The sequence below is a fragment of the Haliotis rufescens genome, unplaced genomic scaffold (genome assembly GCF_023055435.1).
Source record: "Haliotis rufescens isolate VD_foot unplaced genomic scaffold, xgHalRufe1.0.p SCAF_6, whole genome shotgun sequence".
Taxonomy (NCBI): Eukaryota; Metazoa; Mollusca; class Gastropoda; order Lepetellida; family Haliotidae; genus Haliotis; species Haliotis rufescens.
In genome coordinates this window covers 39,232,735-39,254,185 of record NW_025964334.1, presented here as the reverse complement: position 1 = coordinate 39,254,185, position 21,451 = coordinate 39,232,735, and the positions used below count along the sequence as shown (strand labels likewise).

Sequence of the window (21,451 nt, the reverse complement as noted above, 5' to 3'; positions counted from 1 at the left end):
TGATTGGCATACTAACCTGACTGATGGACATACTAACCTTGCTGTGATGGCATACTAACCTGGTTGTGATGGGCATACTAACCTGGCTGTTATGTGCATACTAACCTGGCTGTGATGTGGTCATACTAACTTAGCTGTGATGGGCATGCTAACCTAGCTGTGATGGGCATGCTAACCTGGCTGTGATGGGCATGCTAACCTGGCTGTACTGTGTATACTAACCTGGCTGTAATGTGTATACTAACCTGGCTGTGATGGGTATACTAACCTGGCTGCGATTGGCATACTAACCTGGCTGTAATGTGTATACAGACCTGGCTGTGATGGGCATAGTAACCTGGCTGTAATGTGTATACTAACCTGGCTGTAATGTGTATACAGACCTGGCTGTAATGTGTATACAGACCTGGCTGTAATGTTTATACAGACCTGGTTGTAATGGGCATACTTACCTGGCTGTTGTGAGCATACTAACCTGGCTGTGAAAGAGGTGGGCAGTGATCCTCTCCCCTGGCAGTACTAAGAGCAACTGTGGCAGGTCGGGTCTCTCCTGCGCCCAAACCCTGATTCAGATAAGATAAGATAAGTAATGACTTCATTATACCAAGGGAAATTCATATTGCCCAGTTAATTAACACTCCTTCCATAAACAAGAATTTATGTTTTGATAAAAAAATAACGCTTACAACGAACTCCCGCACAAAAGCCATTAACTATCAATTATACATTACATTCAGGCGTTTACAGTGTGCTGCCTTTCACCGATATACACTTGTATAATACACACTGACCTGGGACGAAGCTTTAGCACAAGCGGGCAGCTCAAAGTCTTCACCAGCTACCTAAAACACAAGGCACATTAAGAGCTGAATTGCAGTTACAAGCAACGACCAAGTCAGCTAGCCTGACCACCCGATCCAGTTAGCCGCCTCTTCCGACAAGCATAATCGCCTTTTACGGCAAACTTGAGTTGCTGAAGACCTAATCTACCCCGGATTTTCACGGGTCACGAATTAAAGATGAACTAAGTAACATGTTATAGATACGAGTATATTATATAAATATGTCAGTATGTCGGAGGACTGATATCCTCTATTGCATGGATTTGAAGGCGTGTAAAGCACTTTGTGTCTCTTGGTAGTTCACATGTATCACCACACTGGAGGAATCCAGGTGATGCAGGTCTTAGACAGCTGGGTTACAGTGTTGACAAACGATGATAACCAGGGTGAATATGGTATTCGAACCCAGGATCAAACAATTGAAGGCCGCCTGCAGAGCCGGCACCTCAGACGACTGAACTGGGGAAAGGTCAAGGTCTCACAGGTCAGAGTTTATTACTTTGGTGAAACAAGAGGTATCATAATGTGAACCGCAAGAGAATGACACAACCAAGGGAGAGAATGACACAACCAAGGGAGATAATGACACAACCAAGGGAGATAATGACACAACCAAGGGAGATAATGACAACCAAGGGAGATAATTCTCCCCAATGAAATGCGAAGCCAAGAGTTTGGGGTCGTTTCGCTCCCATAAATATGAAAACTGCAAACCCTTACTCCTTAACATTGATACAATTATAATATAATTAAAACATACAGTCTCGTATCAATAAAATCATAGACAATCTTGACAATTTAATGTTACAGTGTTACCACCTGCCCCGATCGAAACCGCCTCCGTGGTCTAGTGGTAGAGCGCCCGCCATGCAGGAGAACAGAAGGTTGGGCGCACGATCTTCGGCTGCGTCATACCAAAATACCTTAAAAGGTGGTACTTGTTTTTACCTTGGGGTTAAAACAAGAACTGGATGGCTCGGAGTCAGTATACTGGGTCGCCCAGCCAGACCACCCAGGTTTTTGTTAACTGGGAACATGTTCTTGGAAACTGAGTTTGTTCCTCACCTCTGGTTGTTTGACGTAAGGGCCGTATGCTGTTTTCCGACAGTCTGCAGTGTTGCGTCCGTTTCGCCTGACTATACGGAAGTTTGGACACTTTCCATTGGGACATAGCATCTGTCTGTCAGCTCGTGTCTCGTTTGACATCAGCTTCACGAAGATCATGCTAAAGATAATAACAGTAAGACTGAATGACGACCAAGCAAGTCAATAGAAGGTTGTCAAATTAGGTTAGATAGCTTGTCAGTTAAAAAAATTAGGAAACCTCAAAATGATCACCGCGGTAACCAATTTGACGAAACCCAGGATAAACCCGAACGCATTATTAGGATTCGAACCCAAATAAAGTCGGATTCGAACAGATCTTTACAAAAGTAGAGTAGCACGAATTTCGGCAATTTAATTTGGCCATATTATTTTGTAAAATTTGTAAATCTTATACATACCCAATTTTTTTGTCCCAGAAGTAGGCCATACCGGATGTGTCGGCATCCAGTTCCTTTATAGTGGCGACCTTTACCGGTCGCCTACGTCTGTTGTACCTGGGGTACGAGCTGGTTAGTGCAAATTTCGTCATGTCTTTAGGCACGCATACGCCGACACGAACAGAATCACCTCTGAAAGAATGAGCTTCACAAAGTCCACATGTTTTAGGAATTTCACTAGTGTTTCCGAGCGAAAGCGTTAACTGATAGGCCTCTGGGACCTGATTATTCTTGAAAAGAATAACTGCTCCAGGCCTTGAAAAAACAATTGCCTGCCACAAAAATAGAATTGTTGGAAGGTGTTTTTCTGGCAAAATTTCATGTTTATTGTTATAAAAAAAAACATATCTGCTGAAGCAAACATAATATCTTTTCTCGATACCAATCCCGTAGTACAGCTAGATGAGAGTTTACATTCGCACATACACTGACTACATAGCATAAATATCAGCTCGTTCAAATTCAACATTCCAAATTCTAATACTTATCCGCTGAACTCAGATTTTTAAACTTCACCTCCTCCTGAGTGTTGCATTACAGCATTAATTCATGGACATTCAAACACGTGACACGCTGTTGGCGTTTGACATCAACCACTATAACTACTTACCTCTCCATGTTTAATGCGTGCATCTTGAACACCCTTGGGACCTTGGTTTTGAAATGGACGGTGTAGGTCTTGTTTACGATGAAGTGATATCCTCGGCCCTGGTTTACTGAAGTCAATTTACATACTCATATTATGGGCACAGTGACTTAAGGTTATCCGTTGTCTTAACTGTCAGAAATACCCCTCATATGAAAAGGAAGGAGTCCACATTGTGTCAGTACCTTGTCCAGCTCGACCTGTAGTGACAGGATGTCGATATTACTCCAAAATACAGGCCTACAATACTACAATCGTCCACGCAATTATATGGATAAAAACAATATTTACAACTTAAATAATTTTCTCGATTTGATTTGCAGGTTGAGGAAGGGCAAGATTCAGTATATTTTAGTAAAACGAAGTGAGACTTACATGCCAAGGAGAATGTGTGCGCGTGGGCGTCATCTCGGACGAAGTACAAAGGTTTATGGTCGCGGGGGACCTTGAGGCGGGCGATCACGAAAATCTGTACGGACAATGTCATACACACAAAGTATTACGAACAGAATAGCCTCACACGATAACACGCGTAAACCCCATGTTTTGTGTTTCATTACAGTAAATCTACGAAAGAAAATATTGTCGGAATGACACCCTTTGACACTTGTTGGCAGTTATAGCGGAGTAGATAGAAAACAATTCCAATCGTCAACTTACGAAGGTGTAGAAGATGCTGTGTTCGATTTGCTTAAAGCTGTACTTATTGAAAACGTTCCACTGTGTTGTCCCTTCATAATTTCTAAGGCAAACGAATTTGCTGAGAGGCAATGACACTGACTAGTGCAAATACCGGCTGGTTTGAGGGATTTAGGAAGAGGTGTGGCATATGTTCTAAACCAACCCATGGCGAGAGTGCATCAGTTGACCCTGAGCTCAATCTCATTTAAATCAGATCTTTGTTCTCGCTACGCTAAACAAAAATCTGAGGACATCCCATTAAGGGTCACGTCAGAACGACCATTGATATGTGCGATAATCCAGTCATATTTGGCACAGGAAAGTGGTCTTGATGTGTCAAGGGTGATCAGGGGTGTCAAGGGTGATCAGGGGTGTCAAGGGTGATCAGGGGTGTCAAGACTGATAAAACGGATAAAAAGGCTAGTGGACGCTCTTGCCTCGGGAAGATGGAGGTCTAAAGAACGCATTACTCTTCTGGTGGCTGCAAATATGACGGACTGAAAAACGAAAGCTTTAAATGATCAGTATTTCCGTGAAACCAAGGTGTTTCACGAATGTTCGAAGTTTGCCGGCTGACTACAAATTCAACTCCAAAGCCTGGATGCAAAGTGAAATCTTCCGCGAATGGGTGATTCAATCAGCCAAGTCCATGAAGAGACAAGAGAAACATCCTGCTTCTGGCAGACCGCTGCCCCGCCCGACCACGTGTCCCAAACTTGACAAATATCAGGCTTGCCTTCCTGACACCAAACAAAACATCCAAGATTCAACCCATGGACCAAGGTAACGTAGCCAACCTGAAGATCAACTACAACGGGGATATGGTGAGCAGCACGACCAAAGTCCATGACAACAAACAAGAACACGTGGTACCCGTCCTGACAGCAATCAACACGATTCATCGAGCGTGGCGTCACGTGACAGCTCAGTGCATTGCTACAGTGAACTACCTGATGAAGTTACTGTGCCCTTGTCGAGTTTGTGTGTCCGGAGTGAAAACAGCGACTGATATCCCACACGATGTGACCCTGGATGACTATTTGGCAGCCAATGACGACATCACAGCCGAGCGACCAACAGAAGACAACATCGTCAGCAAAGTTAAACACACTGAAAACACCGGCCCTTCTGACTACGATAATCAACTTGAGACAGAACCACCGAACAAATGTGAACTTCTCACACCATCTGAAAAGGCCACGCAATTACACGCCATTCGTCGGTTCTTTCCGCGTCGCCCTGGCGTAACACGGAAAGTGCTTGATAACATTGATGACATTGAGACAATACTGGACCAAATCTGTCTTTCAACAAAGCAAAATCAGACTTCCTGAATGAAGGCAAATGACTCTTGTATATGTATGTCAATGAAACCTGTTTTTATTTATGTTGCATATGATTAATAAACATAGTACATGTACAGTGCACGCTTTCGTTATTTATCAAGTAACATGGTGTAGTCACATGACTTGATCCAAGATGTAAGTCGAAATGCCTTTAACGAACGACGGATATAACGAACTACGATTAGTGGCCCCTTTGGACGCAATAATCATAAGTAGACGAAGGAATAAATTAATTGTAGCATCTTTATCAGACAAACCCGTGGTTGACAGCATGAGCAACGATGAACTCTACCCGACACAGAGTCAAAAATTGATCTCTCAAAACAATAAAAGTAGAATCCATATGGGGTTTTCATGGATAATCTTTGAGATACATTTCTAAAGTAATGTTTGTAAATATAGCGAGCGTCTTTTAAAATTCTAACATATAATCTATATGGAAATACATGTTAACAGAAGAGGGCGGGCAGTTTGGCATTCTGAGAGCAGATGAGGGCTGAATGCGACCGATTTGTGTTATATGAGAGTGTAGTTTATTGTTAAACAGTGATTGTAATTGCGTTACAATGTTTCTGTTAAGATTCCGAAGACGCGCATTGCAATGTGTTTGGACAGTGATCAATTGTCAGGAAGTTACTGTATTCAGATGCTGGCGTGGCGTGGTCCTGTATACCGAGGACGGCGATAGTATTTCATACAAATTTCTTGAAACTTATTGGTAGCGACTGCTCACCTTCACGTATTTGTAAGGACATACGGCCATGCCCCAGTTGTCCCTCACAGAACACTTGGGTGTGGTAAAGAACGGGTTGTTCTTGACGACCTGCGAGTTGATCATGCCCGTCACGCTACCGTCAACGTCGTGAATCGATGTTAGTTGTTTCCCCTCACCGTCTCTTCCAAATCCTGGTGTGGTCTTGTTGCCGTCGAAGACTCTGTTGCCTTCAGTCTGTTGGAAGAGCATGTTGATATGCGAAATAAAGCAGGGTGGTAGCTGATATATAGTATACACGCTTATTTCAGGGACATAAGAATGTACTACATACATTAACCGATGCAACATGCCGTGTGTTACACACATTAACCGATGCAACATGCCGTGTGCTACACACATTAACCGATGCAACATGCCGTGTGCTACACACATTAACCGATGCAACATGACGTGTGCTACACACATTAACCGATGCAACATGCCGTGTGTTACACACATTAACCGATGCAACATGCCGTGTGCTACACACATTAACCGATGCAACATGCCGTGTGCTACACACATTAACCGATGCAACATGCCGTGTGCTACACACATTAACCGATGCAACATGCCGTGTGCTACACACATTAACCGATGCAACATGACGTGTGCTACACACATTAACCGATGCAACATGACGTGTGCTACACACATTAACCGATGCAACTGCATCGTATCCCATTTGCGTAGATCGATGCTCATGTCAGTCACTTGATTGTCTGGTGCAAACTATTATTTACAGACCGCTGTCATATAGCAGGAATATTGCTGAGTACGGCGTTAAAGAACAAACGAACAAATAAACAACCTATCCAACATGCCGCGTGCTACACACATTTAGCTGTGCAACATGCCGCGTGCTAGACACATTTAGCTGTGCAACATGCCGCGTGCTACACACATTTAGCTGTGCAACATGCCGCGTGCTAGACACATTTAGCTGTGCAACATGCCGCGTGCTAGACACATTTAGCTGTGCAACATGCCGCGTGCTAGACACATTTAGCTGTGCAACATGCCGCGTGCTACACACATTTAGCTGTGCAACATGCCGCGTGCTACACACATTTAGCTGTGCAACATGCCGCGTGCTAGACACATTTAGCTGTGAAACATGCCGCGTGCTACACACATTTAGCTGTGCTACTCGTACACATTTAGCTGTGCAACATGCCGCGTGCTACACACATTTAGCTGTGCAACATGCCGCGTGCTACACACATTTAGCTGTGCAACATGCCGCGTGCTAGACACATTTAGCTGTGCAACATGCCACGTGCTAGACATTTAGCTGTGCAACATGCCACGTGCTAGACATTTAGCTGTGCAACATGCCACGTGCTAGACATTTAGCTGTGCAACATGCCACGTGCTAGACATTTAGCTGTGCAACATGACGTCGGCGACACAAGCATGTGCTACACTCATTTAGCTTTGCCACATGATGTCGAATGTTGTTTAACGCCGCACTCAGCAACATTCTAGCTATGTGAAGGCGGACTGTAAATCGAGTCTGGACCAGACAATCCAGCGGTTGACGTCAGTCTATAGTCCCCGCCACTTCAAATAGAATCACGAAATATCGCGATGATTAATTAAAGAAATCGGCTGCTTGTATATTTAAATACGTATAACGTGAAAACAAGCGATTCCGTCGATAAAGAATATGGAAGAGATGTTGTGGATTTATGTAAATAGCAGTGCCCCCCGGCCTCCGTCCATTACATTTTACTCCGGAACGTTGTGGTCCTCATAATAACAAAGGACAAAAATTGCAAAGTGCGCTTCTCAAGATATATTCACCTTTTCCTCTTTGTGCTCATTGTAATTCCTGCATTCTGATTAGCTGAAATCGCCACGTGTTATTGCATTCATTACACAATAGCCCCGCCCAACGAAGCGGGCTACTTTCACCATTAATACGAAATGTCGGGGAATCCCATTTAGAGAATTCCCTTTCTACTTACCTGTATCATGCACAGGACCTTTCAGCGAAATTCATGCATTTTCATCGCCCAAAACCCTGGCGAGGCCAAAGGCCGAGAAGAAATGAAACGGCAAACGACGAAAAAATGCAGGCCCGCTCGTTTGTGGCTCGCCTTGTTTTTTTATATCATGTCTTCGGGTTTCATTTCTAAACCGTATTTTCCAAATGTGTCTTCCGTTCTCAGGGAACTAATATTTGAATCTGTCGGTCACTGACCATGTCATTTGAAACAGGGGCATTCTCCCGTACATATTGTTCCGGTTCGTTAAGTCTGACTTTTGCAGTTCTTCTCGAACTTTGTTTTGATCCTATTCTCCGTATATTGTTTAATTTATGCACATATCAGTAGCCAATCATCCGATTCATATCACGCTAGAAAGTGTATTCCTGCGCCTGCGCATGTTTTGTCTGCCTTGATTTATATAATTGTTTTTATATTAAACTATTGGCGACAACATATGTTTTCGTTTTCGAATTTAAGTACAAGGATTGACTGGGTTTTTTTAATTCCCTTATGAACCTAATTACAGTCATTCCTACTTTCGTGGCGATAAACATCATAATTGAGTTTTTATCGCGTGGCTACAACCCGGGGAAGAGTGGACAGTCAGGTTACTGCGAGCGGTTATATTTAGCAGTGACCATGGGCAATAGGACTTAAAATTATTCATCTGCAAATGTTTTTCTTTCGGTTCGTACTGATAATGTACGTACGCTGTACACGATCTAAATATAGTCGCCCGCAGTCACCTGACTGCCAATCCTCGGTGGGATTGTAGCCACGTGATTAAAACTCAGTGATGTTTATCGCTAAGAACATGAACATTTCTTGAAAAGCTCACTTTGCAATTTTTGTCATAACTGTAGGTATTATTCCCTATCAGCGGTATCATCGCGATATGGTGTGATTATATTTCAAGTGGCGAGTACCGGGTTCGATTTCCCACTGGGTACAATATGTGAAGCCCGTTTCTGGTGTCCCCTGCTGTGATATTGCTGGACAAGTGCTGGAATAATGCTGGAATAGTGCTGGAATAGTGCTAGAAGTAGGGTAAGACCACAGTCACTCATTCTCCGGAGAACCAGATAAGGACAGTACAAACACTTAGAAAGAAAATCACCTTGAGCCACACAAAGGTGCTGATATTAAGACTTATCTCGAAGAAACGGGCATGTATGTGTGGATTTGATGTCAGAAATGCCCTTTACTTGCAAATGTAAGAAAGGAAAAAGGCTAGTTTATCAACCAATTTATCATGACTGGTACCGAAAACTTTACAATACTGGTAGGAAATGTAACTTTGAAATTTGTCACTTCCCTAGAACTATCCCTCCTGTCCTTTGCTGAGAACAAACTATAAAATCATAGATATTTCCTTATTTCCAGCAAATATGCGAGGAAAACTACCTTTTTTATAAAAAAGTCCAAATTTCAGGCCAAACAGGGTTCTTCTTGGAACGAAAAAATAACCTACCTTGTCACAGAATCCAAACTTAAGACCGGACACAGTGCTTCTCGGATTGAAGACGGGCATGTTGGTTCTCCTGAAGCCAAGAGCTCCACCAGTTCGATACCCAGGGACTTTGAAGACGCTGTCCCACGTGGAGTTCCAGTGCCAGTTGTAGAAGTCGTTGAAGTAGCAGTCGGTGACGTAGCTTGGGCCTCTGTAGAAGACGAAGCCTTGCAGGGGATCAGTTCTGGGGAGAGTATATTGTATCAATGCTTACATCATACTATCAAACATTAGGCAGTTTGTAGTAGGGTTTGACGACAGCTGTGGATTAAGTAACAACGGTGTCCCACGCTATCCGAAGCTAGGTGGCCCTGAACATTGCCGAGCCTCTTCTAACCCGAAATTACCCAGCCAATCTTTCACGTCCTACCACTGCCGTCGTCGAGGGTTAAAATTCTGAAGATATTGTAAAACTATTTTACGATCAAATGTCCATTAGCAGGGCCTATTTAGGTTTTCTTTTAATACCTATACCTTTGTTTAACGCTACAATCTGCAATATGCGAGCTGTACGGCGTCAGCCTGTGAGCAATCGACTCTAGACCAGAGCACCCACGCCGTCATCTTCCCGAGGCAAGAGAGTTAACGGACTTTAAAAGCCCAGTTTCCACCCTTGCCGAACTTGCCTGGGATTCCTGGGCTCGATCGTAGCGCCACCTATGGCTATTACGAGTTATGTCCCTTCCATGCCTCTCTTTCCACCTCTCGTATTACTTGCATTTGCTTCAAACAAAATGGCGGCGCCCAGACAATGCGATATGATCGATAATCAAGATCTATATTGTGATAAAACGAGTCTTACATCGCGAAGTGCATCAAATCACGTGAGCACCTTGATTAAAAACGTGATAAGATTTAGAAAATATCTGTTGACAACGAGTTGGTGGTGCACATGCTTTGCAAATACTGCCATGGACCGAAATCTGCATGACAGTTTACGAACCAGATTTCGATTTCGTTGCGCGATTTTGATTGGAGTATGCATAGACTCGTTAGTCCAGCCAAAATGTAACTCCATAATACCAGCCTAGTTCGGCAAGGGTGAAAACTGGACTTGTAGTCAGTTAAATTCCTTGCCTCGGGAAGATGCCACGCCGTCCCTGTCTGACCCTGCATACACAGGGGGTAAAGTATCTTTAATATACCGCTGTTGCATGACGCATTACGTATTTCAAAAACCTTACGGCCTCGAACTTAATGATCTGTCAAACTTGTGAACTGGTTTCACCCGTCCCGGGACATTCCGCTGACGGTAGGTCTTCCCTACTCCCTTGTTGTCAGACATTCCAATAAATACTGAGTTCTTCACTTCGTTGAAGCGATTTCCTCTTGACATGGGCATACTGAGGCCACGCTGAGAATCGGCAATGCTGCAGAAGAAGAATGTTGCATCTAAACCAAACAATACAAAACACAGGGCGAAAGCGCGACTGGTGACAATCGCGGCTTCATTATTCCCCACATCACTATTTGATTCAATGTACTTTGTACACATAGAATACTGTGCAACCAGCATTGGCGACAGCCCCTAGAGATGAAATTGTGAACGTGTAAGCGCCGTTTTGAACAGTATGTTTTAATAACAGCCGTTCAACGTTGGTGTACAACTTACAAGCACGCGTGTGGTGCTGACAAACTAAGGAATATGATTGGGGTAATTGTAGGATTCGATCCTATGACCTTTTGATCCTGGTAAACGAACAACTCCCCACGGCGACATGAAGCAATTTATGTTTATCAAGGCTGCCATCCAGGATCCTAAAACAGCGCCGAACCTCAACACGTTTATATGTTCATCGTTGCTCTTAATGTGAAGGGGAGATGTCTGTTACCGAGTGCCTGTGAGTTATTGTGGTCTCACCTACAGTTGACCAGGGTGATACCCGGGCTATTGTGGTCTTACCTGCAGTTGACCAGGGTGATACCATGGCTATTGTGGTCTTACCTGCAGTTGACCAGGGTGATACCCGGGCTATTGTGGTCTTACCTGCAGTTGACCAGGGTGATACCATGGCTATTGTGGTCTCACCTGCAGTTGACCAGGGTGATACCCGGGCTATTGTGGTCTCACCTGCAGTTGACCAGGGTGATGCCCTGGCTATTGTGGTCTCACCTGCAGTTGACCAGGGTGATACCCGGGCTATTGTGGTCTTACCTGAAGTTGACCAGGGTGATACCCGGGCTATTGTGGTCTTACCTGCAGTTGACCAGGGTGATACCCGGGCTATTGTGGTCTTACCTGCAGTTGACCAGGGTGATACCCGGGCTATTGTGGTCTTACCTACAGTTGACCAGGGTGATACCCGGGCTATTGTGGTCTTACCTACAGTTGACCAGGGTGATACCCGGGCTATTGTGGTCTTACCTGCATTTGACCAGGATGATACCCGGGCTATTGTGGTCTCACCTGCAGTTGACCAGGGTGATACCCGGGCTATTGTGGTCTCACCTGCAGTTGACCAGGGTGATACCCTGGCTATTGTGGTCTTACCTGCAGTTGACCAGGGTGATACCATTGCTATTTTGTGGTCTTATCTACAGTTGACCAGGGTGATACCATGGCTATTGTGGTCTTACCTGCAGTTGACCAGGGTGATACCCTGGCTATTGTGGTCTTACCTGCAGTTGACCAGGGTGATACCATGGCTATTGTGGTCTTACCTACAGTTGACCAGGGTGATACCCTGGCTATTGTGGTCTTACCTACAGTTGACCAGGGTGATACTCGGCTATTGTGGTCTTACCTGCAGTTGACCAGGATGGTGTTTGCAGCTCTCAACCAGACGTTCTCTACTCTGTTCTTGTACACGGTAAGTCTGAATGGAAAAGATAATAGTTCGATTTTATCATTTTTAAAAAAAGGAGTTACTAGCCAGAGAATAGGAACATGTTAAAATTTGATTGCTGATTTACAAGCGACTCCCGAATGTGGGAGAACACCAGAGGGTATACCTGTTAATTGTGGTTGTGACTGGCTTTCCTTTAGAATTACTTGGCCGCCTCGGGTCGTACTTGATGGAACCGAATCGTGCATTCTCTGGGATGAACCTTTTACCTTCCCAGTGACCGTTTGAGATTCTGTTCTCGAACATCAGACCTCTCTGCAAAGTTATGCGCGCCATTATTTAACAACAAATGCTATAATATCGCGTATTGAGAACAGTACCTAGAAATGTAACCGGTAATATAACTCTGCAGGTAGTGTGTAGGGAGTGTTTTGAAACGTTTACAAAGTATTTGTTTTTATAAAACATGTACGTACTGATGGAAATGAATAAGGGAACACTTAGTTTTAGACACAGTGAAGTCATTTGCTGTCATGGATTCCCAGCCTTTTCCACCAAATACGTATTGCAAACAATGCACACAAATTCATTTCAACACTGACGCGCGTGCATGCGTCTGCTTGTACAATTCCGGACTTATGCCAATTTTATAGTGCTGGCCCATTTGATACCATGTTGCAGTTTAACATGAATAACCCACTCAAACACAGTATACGGACTCTTGGCCGACCAGTCCTTGTTTTAGACCCTTATTGGCGAGCTTTTTAATGACGCGGCCGGGGATCGAAACCCGGACCTTTCTGTCTGTGGGTGGACGCTCTACCACTGGACCACGGAAGCGGTCGTGAAAATATGATATGATTATATAAGTATATAAACAATGCCATTCAAACGCTAATTACAGCCTGTGAACTGTCACTGGGGTCAAGACAAGAGTTCTACACACTTAGGTCATCAATGATCACACCTGCAAGTCCAGACAGACGCCACCCACGCAACACGGTGTCATTGTTTTTTGCGACTGCGTCAAAGGCCGACACGAGCCGACACGAGCCAGCGTGCATGTATTGTTTAAGCGGAAGTACTCTAATCGGTGCTATTCGGTGTGTGATTGGATTAATGTAAGGTGAGGATTCTTCTGTAAACATGACAGAGGACATTTTCTTTATATATAAATCCACTGATGCTTGAGAGGAGGGGCTAATACAAAAACTACAAAAAATATGACCCAAAGGTCAAATAATAAACTACATCCAGGACTTCCTAAACAATCGTAAAATAACCGTGGGTATAGACCAAACTCTATCGGACCAATGTCCCCTGGAAAATGGCACTCCCCAGGGCAGTATCCTCAGCCCCACACTCTTGAATATAATGATAAATGATCTATTCGAGGGCCTATCCCCTAAAATAAACACATCTAAATTCGCGGATGATGGAGCCCTCTGGATCCGCACAAAAAGCATTAAAATGGCCCCAAACCTACTTCAAAAATCTCTAAACAAAATACAGCAATGGGCTGACAAATGGGGCTTCTCCCTTAACTCGGAAAAAACTACAGGAATAGTATTTAAACACAAAAAAATGAAACCCGCCTCCCCAAAACTCCATCAAAACAACAAACCAATCCAATTCCTAAAACAAACCAAATTCTTAGGACTAATTTTCGATGAACATCTCTCCTGGGACGCTCACATAAATAATCTAATAAAACAATCTTAAACAAAACTGTAAAAAAATCAAATATCTTCACCCCAAAACGTAAAACACCCAAAATAGACATAAAACTAGCAAGCACAATAAATGAACAAACCGACCCAAACAGCAAAAACCACCACACTAGCATACATACATGAAAATTGGCCAAATTGGTGTCACATTTACACAGGCGGATCCTCAGATCCGATCTCCAAACACACAAGTTTCGGAGTCCACATCACACAACCAACTAAAGCCACACAATCCTACCAACTCCCAAACAATCAATCAATATTCACGGCCGAAATAATGGGCATGGCCTCAGCCCTTCATAATCAACAATCTAAAAAACAAAAAATCCTAATACTTACCGACTCGCTCAGTGGACTACAAGCCCTCCAAAATAATCCACCAAAAACCGCCCAGAACAAATAAATCAAATACTAAAATGCTCAAACGATTTAACTAAGGCAGGCAAACAAATAGCATTAATTTGGATCCCCGCCCACGTAGGGATATACGGCAATGAAAATGCCGATAAAGCAGCTAAACTCTCCCTTAAAATCCCAGAAATAAGCTTAAATGTACCCATCTCCAAATCAGAAATTAAAAGTGTCAACAAACAAAAAATCACCAAAAAATGGCATAACATATCTAAACTTAAATAACCAAATCAAAAAGGTTCTAACAAAAACCTGACCAAACCAAAAATTCTACATCCGTCCAAACAAATCGACAGAGTAATCACTAAACTCCAAACAGGACATACCAACCTAAACAAACCACTTCAAAATAATTTAAAAAATACGCAACAGGAGCCTGCCCACACTGCAAACAACAAGAAACCCCGGAACACGCACTCATCCACTGCACCCACTACCTAACACACCGAACCACACTACAAACCACCCTAAATCTAAATAAGGCTCTTACTCTAGAAGCAATCCTAAACCCACAAAATAAAATAGAAAAATTCAAAGCCTTAGGCGTATACTTAATCAAACCAGGACTAATAAATCGCATTTAAAACCCCAATAAACTACCAAAACCAAACCACATAATCAAACTAACAAACTTTCATACTCAGCTCCCTTAGTTTCCCCCCACTCCCCACTCCCCACTCCCCACTCCATCACTCCCCACTCCCCATATATGGACATGCCCCTCATGAAACGAAAGTTTATCTTCAACTGATAAAGATAGATACGATAAGGAGTATATTGTGTCGAACTAACGGTTATCTAGAAGTAAAAGCATGATCCCTGCGTTCATCATTTTCGGTTGTGTCGAACCTCGGATAAATGGAAATGTTTACGTAGGTCCCTTCGACTTAGCGGTGTTTGACTGTAATAACATTAATGTCTGCCATCACCCACCTCGTGATTGGAGTGAGCCACGTTGTTATTGAACTCCAGGATGGGTGTGTGTCTGGTGCTGAACTTCGTGACAGCTGGTTGGTTGTTGGCCAGTTTCTCAGCTTGACGGGCAGCTGATGGTCCGAGGGGGCTGTCGGCGTAGTTGAGCCAGAATCCAGCGTTCTTGACATAAAAAAGCAAACCGATCTTGAAGCTCACAAAGTTCTTCTTTCGTAGAGGATATTCAGCCTTGCAAGATGTAATATAGTCAAAAACGGATTGTCCAAAATTGTGCCTTTACCAGATCAAGATCAGTATTCGGATTTATGTATTAGAATTAATCTTCCAAAACAAGCATATTCTGTTGAATCTTTGAATCCATGTCTAAAATTGTTAGACCATGTGAACCATCTTACGTCCGAGCCGGCGGCCACGTTGTTCCTGATGTAGTTGTTGAAGTGGGTGATCCAGAAGGTGGCCAGGGAACTGAAACAGATGGATAAGGAAGCAAAGATTTCATCAATGTAATATGAAGACGCAGAATACTATTTTCAATTTTACACAGTGTAGTGAAATACAAGAGTGAGTGATTGAGTATGGGTTTACGCCGCTTTTAGCAATATTACATCAAAATCACGGCGGGGGACACTGGTAAAATATGTGGAGCCCATTTCTATTGTGGGGAATCGAACCCGTGTCTTCGGCGTGACGAGCGAACGCTTTATCCACTAGGTTATCTCAGCGCCCCGAATACGAGAGTGAGTTGGTGTCATATCATGTTATTGACGTGAACCAAGGTAAAAAAACTGACAACTTGGTCAGTCCGAAAAGTACATGTGAAGAGTTAAGAATACCAAGGATGGATGTACAAAAATGGGATTCGAATAAAAAGTGGATACCGGCAACTGAGGGAGGCAATGATACACAAAGAGTTGGAGCAACGGAGAGCCTTTGGCCACCCGCCCCCAGTGTCCGTAGGAAACATCAAGTAACACTACACGTACAGGGAAACATACATGTATCTAGTACAATTGGATGATTGTCTCAGAGTGAGTGAGTGAGTGAGTTGGTTTTAACGCCGCTTTTAACAGTGTTCCAGTTATATCACGGCGTGTCAGCTTAATGTGGGAGGAAAGTGATGCAGGTCTCAGACGTTTATCACTTCGTGAAACCCACGAGCACGGGTATGGTGCTGACAAAACCTAGAAACATAATCGGGGCGAACCGGGATTCCAACCCACAATCATAGGTTTCTGGCGAGCCCAAGGGACGCAACTCTGCACGGCGAATCGCGGCGCCATAGACGACCGGGCCATCCGGGCCCCATTTGTCTCAGAAGAGGGTGAGGCAAAAGTATGGTATGCAACAGTTAGTAAGTTGAATACAAAGAACATCTAATATCGTGTCATGACTTATATATATGTCATATCATATATAATGTTTATATATATATATATATATATACTGAACCGCAAAAGAAACGTCACCCCAAGTAACATTTCATGAAAAGTTGTTAAATATCTGTGTATTTTTTGTCAAAGTTTCTAAAATTTAACATTACCTTGTCCGGAAAAAAAAAATTTGATGATAAAAAACAAAGCGGGTGACAATAAAACCGATCTCCGTGAGTTCCGTGCAAATTGAAATGCACATGCGTTCCCCCATTTCTTACCCTATAAAAATCCACCCAGATCCGATAACATTCATTCGTTATTGTGCAACCACATGCCAAGATTGACAAGAAAACAGCGACACCAAGCCCTTGGACGATTGCAAGCTAGACAAACCGCCCGGCAAGAAGCCAATGCATTTCAAGCCCACGTAAGGACCATATACAGGCTCCAGCAACGGTACCAGACCACAAACACTAAAGATGACCGACCACGTAGTGGAAGACCAAGGCTCACGGCCCGTCGTCAGGATCGTCAGATTGTGCGACAGCATCTTCAAGATCGCTTTGTTACTGCTGCGGAAACTGCTCGACAGACTATGGGGACACACCAGTGCGGACACCGTGCGTCGACGATTGACGAGCAGACACCTCCACTTGTCACAGGCCACACCGAGCACCTATTCTGACACCACGTCATCGCTGGGACCGTCTTCAGTGGGCAACACAGCACCAGCATTGGCGCCACCAGCAGTGGAGAAGAGTCCTCTTCTCAGAGGAGAGCCGTTACTGTATCTCAACAGCAGATGGCAGATAGTGAGTCTAGCGACACCGTTGGGAACTTTATTCAGATATTTGTGTTGATCAAGTCTTGAGACCACACGCCATACCTCATTTGTCACGTCGCCGAAACCACGAGTTTCAGCATGATAACGCTCAGAGTGCGGGCTCAAGTGCCTATGGCCTTTATCAATCGCCTCATCCATTCCATGTATCGACGTTGCACGGCAGTTATCAATGCACATGGCGGAAACACGAGATACTGACTTGTGATGCCATTTTCTCAGAGACTAGTGTTGTGTTTCACTTTAAGAACATTTGACACTTTAATTTCAAACTTAATTATCAGTTTTGCCAAGTTTCATCTTTTTAATATGTCTCAAAGGATGTTCACAGTGTTTGGACAAATAAAGTTTCTCATCTATCTATCCATGGTGACGTTTCTTTTGCGGTTCAATATATATATATATATAAAATCACCTGATACCTATCAGTTCTCCAACCTTCACAACGAGTAGGTTGTTTCGTTTACTCTTATACCGGGATACTGATAGTTACGTTTCGATGCTCTATCCAATATGATTCCTTATGGCGTGTATATTCTTTAAGATCTAACAAGGTACAGCTCAGCGTCCCTGCCAATACATGAGTGGTTTATTCGTCTTTACAGCACATGACGTACTTGCAGTTCCAGGCTAGGGTTTTGTTGCACCAGCGGTTTTTCATGTCCGTCATTATGTGTGTGCCGTGTTTCGTTCCGATTCCGATATTCCCGTCCAGAATATTGTATTGCTCCACACTGTCCTCTAGGAAGTAGCCGTGGCCAAGATGGTCGTAACAGGCGTTGTCGCTCACCTGTGTGATGACGACAGAATAGTTGAACCATACGTGGGAACATCCACACATTAGGCAATATTCAAACAACCAGTATAGGAATCCTGTGCTTCAGAGTTCTTGATACAAATTGATGACATATCAAACTACGTCAGAAAACTTTAAAGTGTACCTCAAGTCCGTCAGTTCCATGGATGGTGACACATCTGGCCAGGCTGTGGTGGATGGAGTTGCTGCGGACCCAGGTGCCGTTGACGTCGTCGCACATGTGAAAGTGTATGGGGTAGGAACCTGCAATTCACAAGATATTTTCATCATCCAATATTTCCCACGAAATTGACAAATGTCCAGTACAGTCAATAATCTCAGTGTTCGTAAAGGATGTCCGGATAACATCAAGGATATTATAACGTTATTGACCAAACAATCAGTATATTCAATGCAAAAGCGTCAAAACCCCTTCATTAATAAGTGTCGATTGTACGATCAAATAGTGGTGATAATAGGTGTTCGCGAAAAGGTGTTCGCGAAAAGGTGGACGTATCCTGCCGCACCGGTGGCACTCGTCACAAACACCTGGAAAGAAACGTTGTTCAACTGAAAATACACGGGAACATACAATAGGGGATTGCATCGGACATCATTTTTGTCACTGATGGGTCAACTTTTCGAAATGTTCTCATACCTACCATAAGACTTTTTGAAAGTTTTACTGAGGCCTTTAAAGTTTTAACCATGATCAAACAACTTATTAGCTAGAGTTATATGACGCCCTTTGAAATCTTGGTAGAAAGCGTGAAATATAGACACCAAGTGCTGGAGCCGCAGGAACATTGCTGAATGTAAAGGGGAAAGTGGACTATTGGAAAGATTAATTCATCCCTCTTGTCATAGTCTTGTGGAGAGTGTTTTGTCACTCTAAATCTTTCTGCATAAATCTAAATATGATTTGTTTGCTTGTTTGTTTAACTCAACAATATCCCAGCTATATGACGGCGGTCTCTAAATAATCGAGTCTGGACCACACAATCCAGTGATTGACATCACGAGCATCAAGCCTGGCAACAGGGATGACATGCATCAACCAAGTCAGCGAGCCTGACCACCCGATCCCGTAAATCGCCTCTTGCAACGAGCATAGTCGCCTGTTACGGCAAGCATAGGTTGCTTGAGACCTATTCTACCCCGTATCTTCACGGGTCTTCAGGCGGTCTCACTGGTCTCCTCTATTTCTAGTTCAGGTCGGTAAATAAGTGAGTGGAGGGGAATTTGCTATTTGATGGTTATTGAACGATATCAGATCACCAACCCAAAGCTTAAGTTAAACTTCTTGGCCAAATTACCTACTTCTTACTTGGCAATCCGAACATATATTGCGATTCAAATGCATAAAGAAATAGCAAGATCAGCAAGAAGGTTGTGCCAACTGGTGCCAATTGGTGCACATGGGGACGACTTATTCTTGTCTCAATTTCTTACCCCCAGATTGTACATAGGTGTTATCAATGAGGAAGTCCACTTCAGATGGCATTTGCTTTTTTTCTGTAGATAGATATGTAACTAGATCTAGGATCATCACGTTTTGTAACAAAATCCCCCTTGATCAAGGAAGGGAGTTTTAAATGTTCTGGTGGGATAGTGGTGTACAAAATTAAAAAATCAAATGTTTTGACAGAATTGAACCCGATTCTTTTCTAAGAACTCAAGAAAATCTTCTGGGGTTGTGAGAATCCACATAGTATTAATTCCACTTGTCTCAAATACTGTCTGAATATACAGAAAGTTCTTTATTGATTATATTAAGGCTTGTGGTTAATCTTTAAGGTAGGGATTTGGTGGTACATTTGCCCAGCAATATGTCCCCGTTTGTACGGATTTTTATGAAGCATTGGAATCCAGTAGAAAAGAGGAATAGACATGTCTTCAGGTGGAGTCATGTCACAAGTTGATAGTACTGGTGATGTAATGGCCATGTTCTTTGATCAAACAAATAATGTAGTGATGCTTACAACTAATGGTTATGTTATTTGAGGAATAAATGAATGCATACGCTAGTTAATTATTTTGACTTGTTCAAATTACAGCGAAATCATTTACTTTGGAGGTTACATATGGTATTACCGACCTTTGAAATATGCCATTGTATGAAACAACGTATCAGGTGAAGATAATGGGACTTCTGATCACGTGAGAAGAGTAAGGACCACATTATACAAATAGACATGTATGGATGGAAAACAAACATTGACATGAAAGGAGAACTGTGTCTACGCAAGTAAAATGGAACGCCTTGACAGTGAATGTCAACATAGCACGGGGAGAAAGTATCATTGTTCACAAGACTGATCTCTATAATAAATGTTACCTGTGAACTCCTGCTGTCCCATGTGGTAGAACTCAATGCCTTGGATGTGAGCTGAGGCGAAACCCTTTGTTACCTGTTAATAAATATATACCATCAATTGTCTTATTTTGGCTGTTTTTACGACACAGGTTTCATCGATTTTTTCATTTCCGTGTTGACAATGGCGAGTAAATGTTGAGTGTATAGGCCACTAAACACCCTGGTAAATGAAGTGTGTTACCTTCAGATGTCAACATATACGTTGACGTTATCACAGATATACTATGTATACATCGTGGCCACTAAACACCCTGGTAAATGAAGTGTGTTACCTTCAGATGTCAACATATACGTTGACGTTATCACAGAGATACTATGTATACATGGTGGCCACTAAACACCCTGGTAAATGATGTATGTTACCTTCAGATGTCAACATATACGTTGACGTTATCACAGATATAGATATACTATGTATACATGGTGGCCACTAAACACCCTGGTAAATGAAGTGTGTTACCTTCAGATGTCAACATATACGTTGACGTTATCACAGAGATACTATGTATACATGGTGGCCACTAAACACCCTGGTAAATGAAGTGTGTTACCTTCAGATGTCAACATATACGTTGACGTTATCACAGATATACTATGTGTACATGGTGGCCACTAAACACCCTGGTAAATGAAGTGTGTTACCTTCAGATGTCAACATATACGTTGACGTTATCACAGATATACTATGTGTACATGGTGGCCACTAAACACCCTGGTAAATGATGTATGTTACCTTAAAATGTCAACATATACGTTGACGTTATCACAGAGATACTATGTGTACATGGTGGCCACTAAACACCCTGGTAAATGAAGTGTGTTACCTTCAGATGTCAACATATACGTTGACGTTATCACAGATATACTATGTATACATGGTGGCCACT

The 21,451-nt window shown here is 43.0% G+C and overlaps 1 protein-coding gene across 1 annotated transcript in view; it reads right to left on the bottom strand.

Annotated features, from left to right (window-relative positions):
* The window catches only part of LOC124145786 (cell surface hyaluronidase-like), a 53,738-nt gene that overhangs the window by 16,547 nt on the left and 15,740 nt on the right, over positions 1-21,451 (bottom strand). The window contains exons 9-24 of the mRNA XM_048386450.1: positions 20,526-20,598; positions 18,333-18,451; positions 18,009-18,181; positions 15,573-15,642; positions 15,178-15,339; positions 12,270-12,418; positions 12,062-12,133; positions 10,502-10,687; positions 9,279-9,501; positions 5,793-6,008; positions 3,408-3,501; positions 2,997-3,102; positions 2,348-2,518; positions 1,908-2,067; positions 792-842; positions 476-563 (exon numbers count right to left, since the gene is read on the bottom strand). Of these exons, the coding sequence (XP_048242407.1) occupies positions 476-563; positions 792-842; positions 1,908-2,067; positions 2,348-2,518; positions 2,997-3,102; positions 3,408-3,501; positions 5,793-6,008; positions 9,279-9,501; positions 10,502-10,687; positions 12,062-12,133; positions 12,270-12,418; positions 15,178-15,339; positions 15,573-15,642; positions 18,009-18,181; positions 18,333-18,451; positions 20,526-20,598 (2,113 nt within the window). The remainder of the gene's footprint in view (positions 1-475; positions 564-791; positions 843-1,907; positions 2,068-2,347; positions 2,519-2,996; positions 3,103-3,407; positions 3,502-5,792; positions 6,009-9,278; positions 9,502-10,501; positions 10,688-12,061; positions 12,134-12,269; positions 12,419-15,177; positions 15,340-15,572; positions 15,643-18,008; positions 18,182-18,332; positions 18,452-20,525; positions 20,599-21,451) is intronic.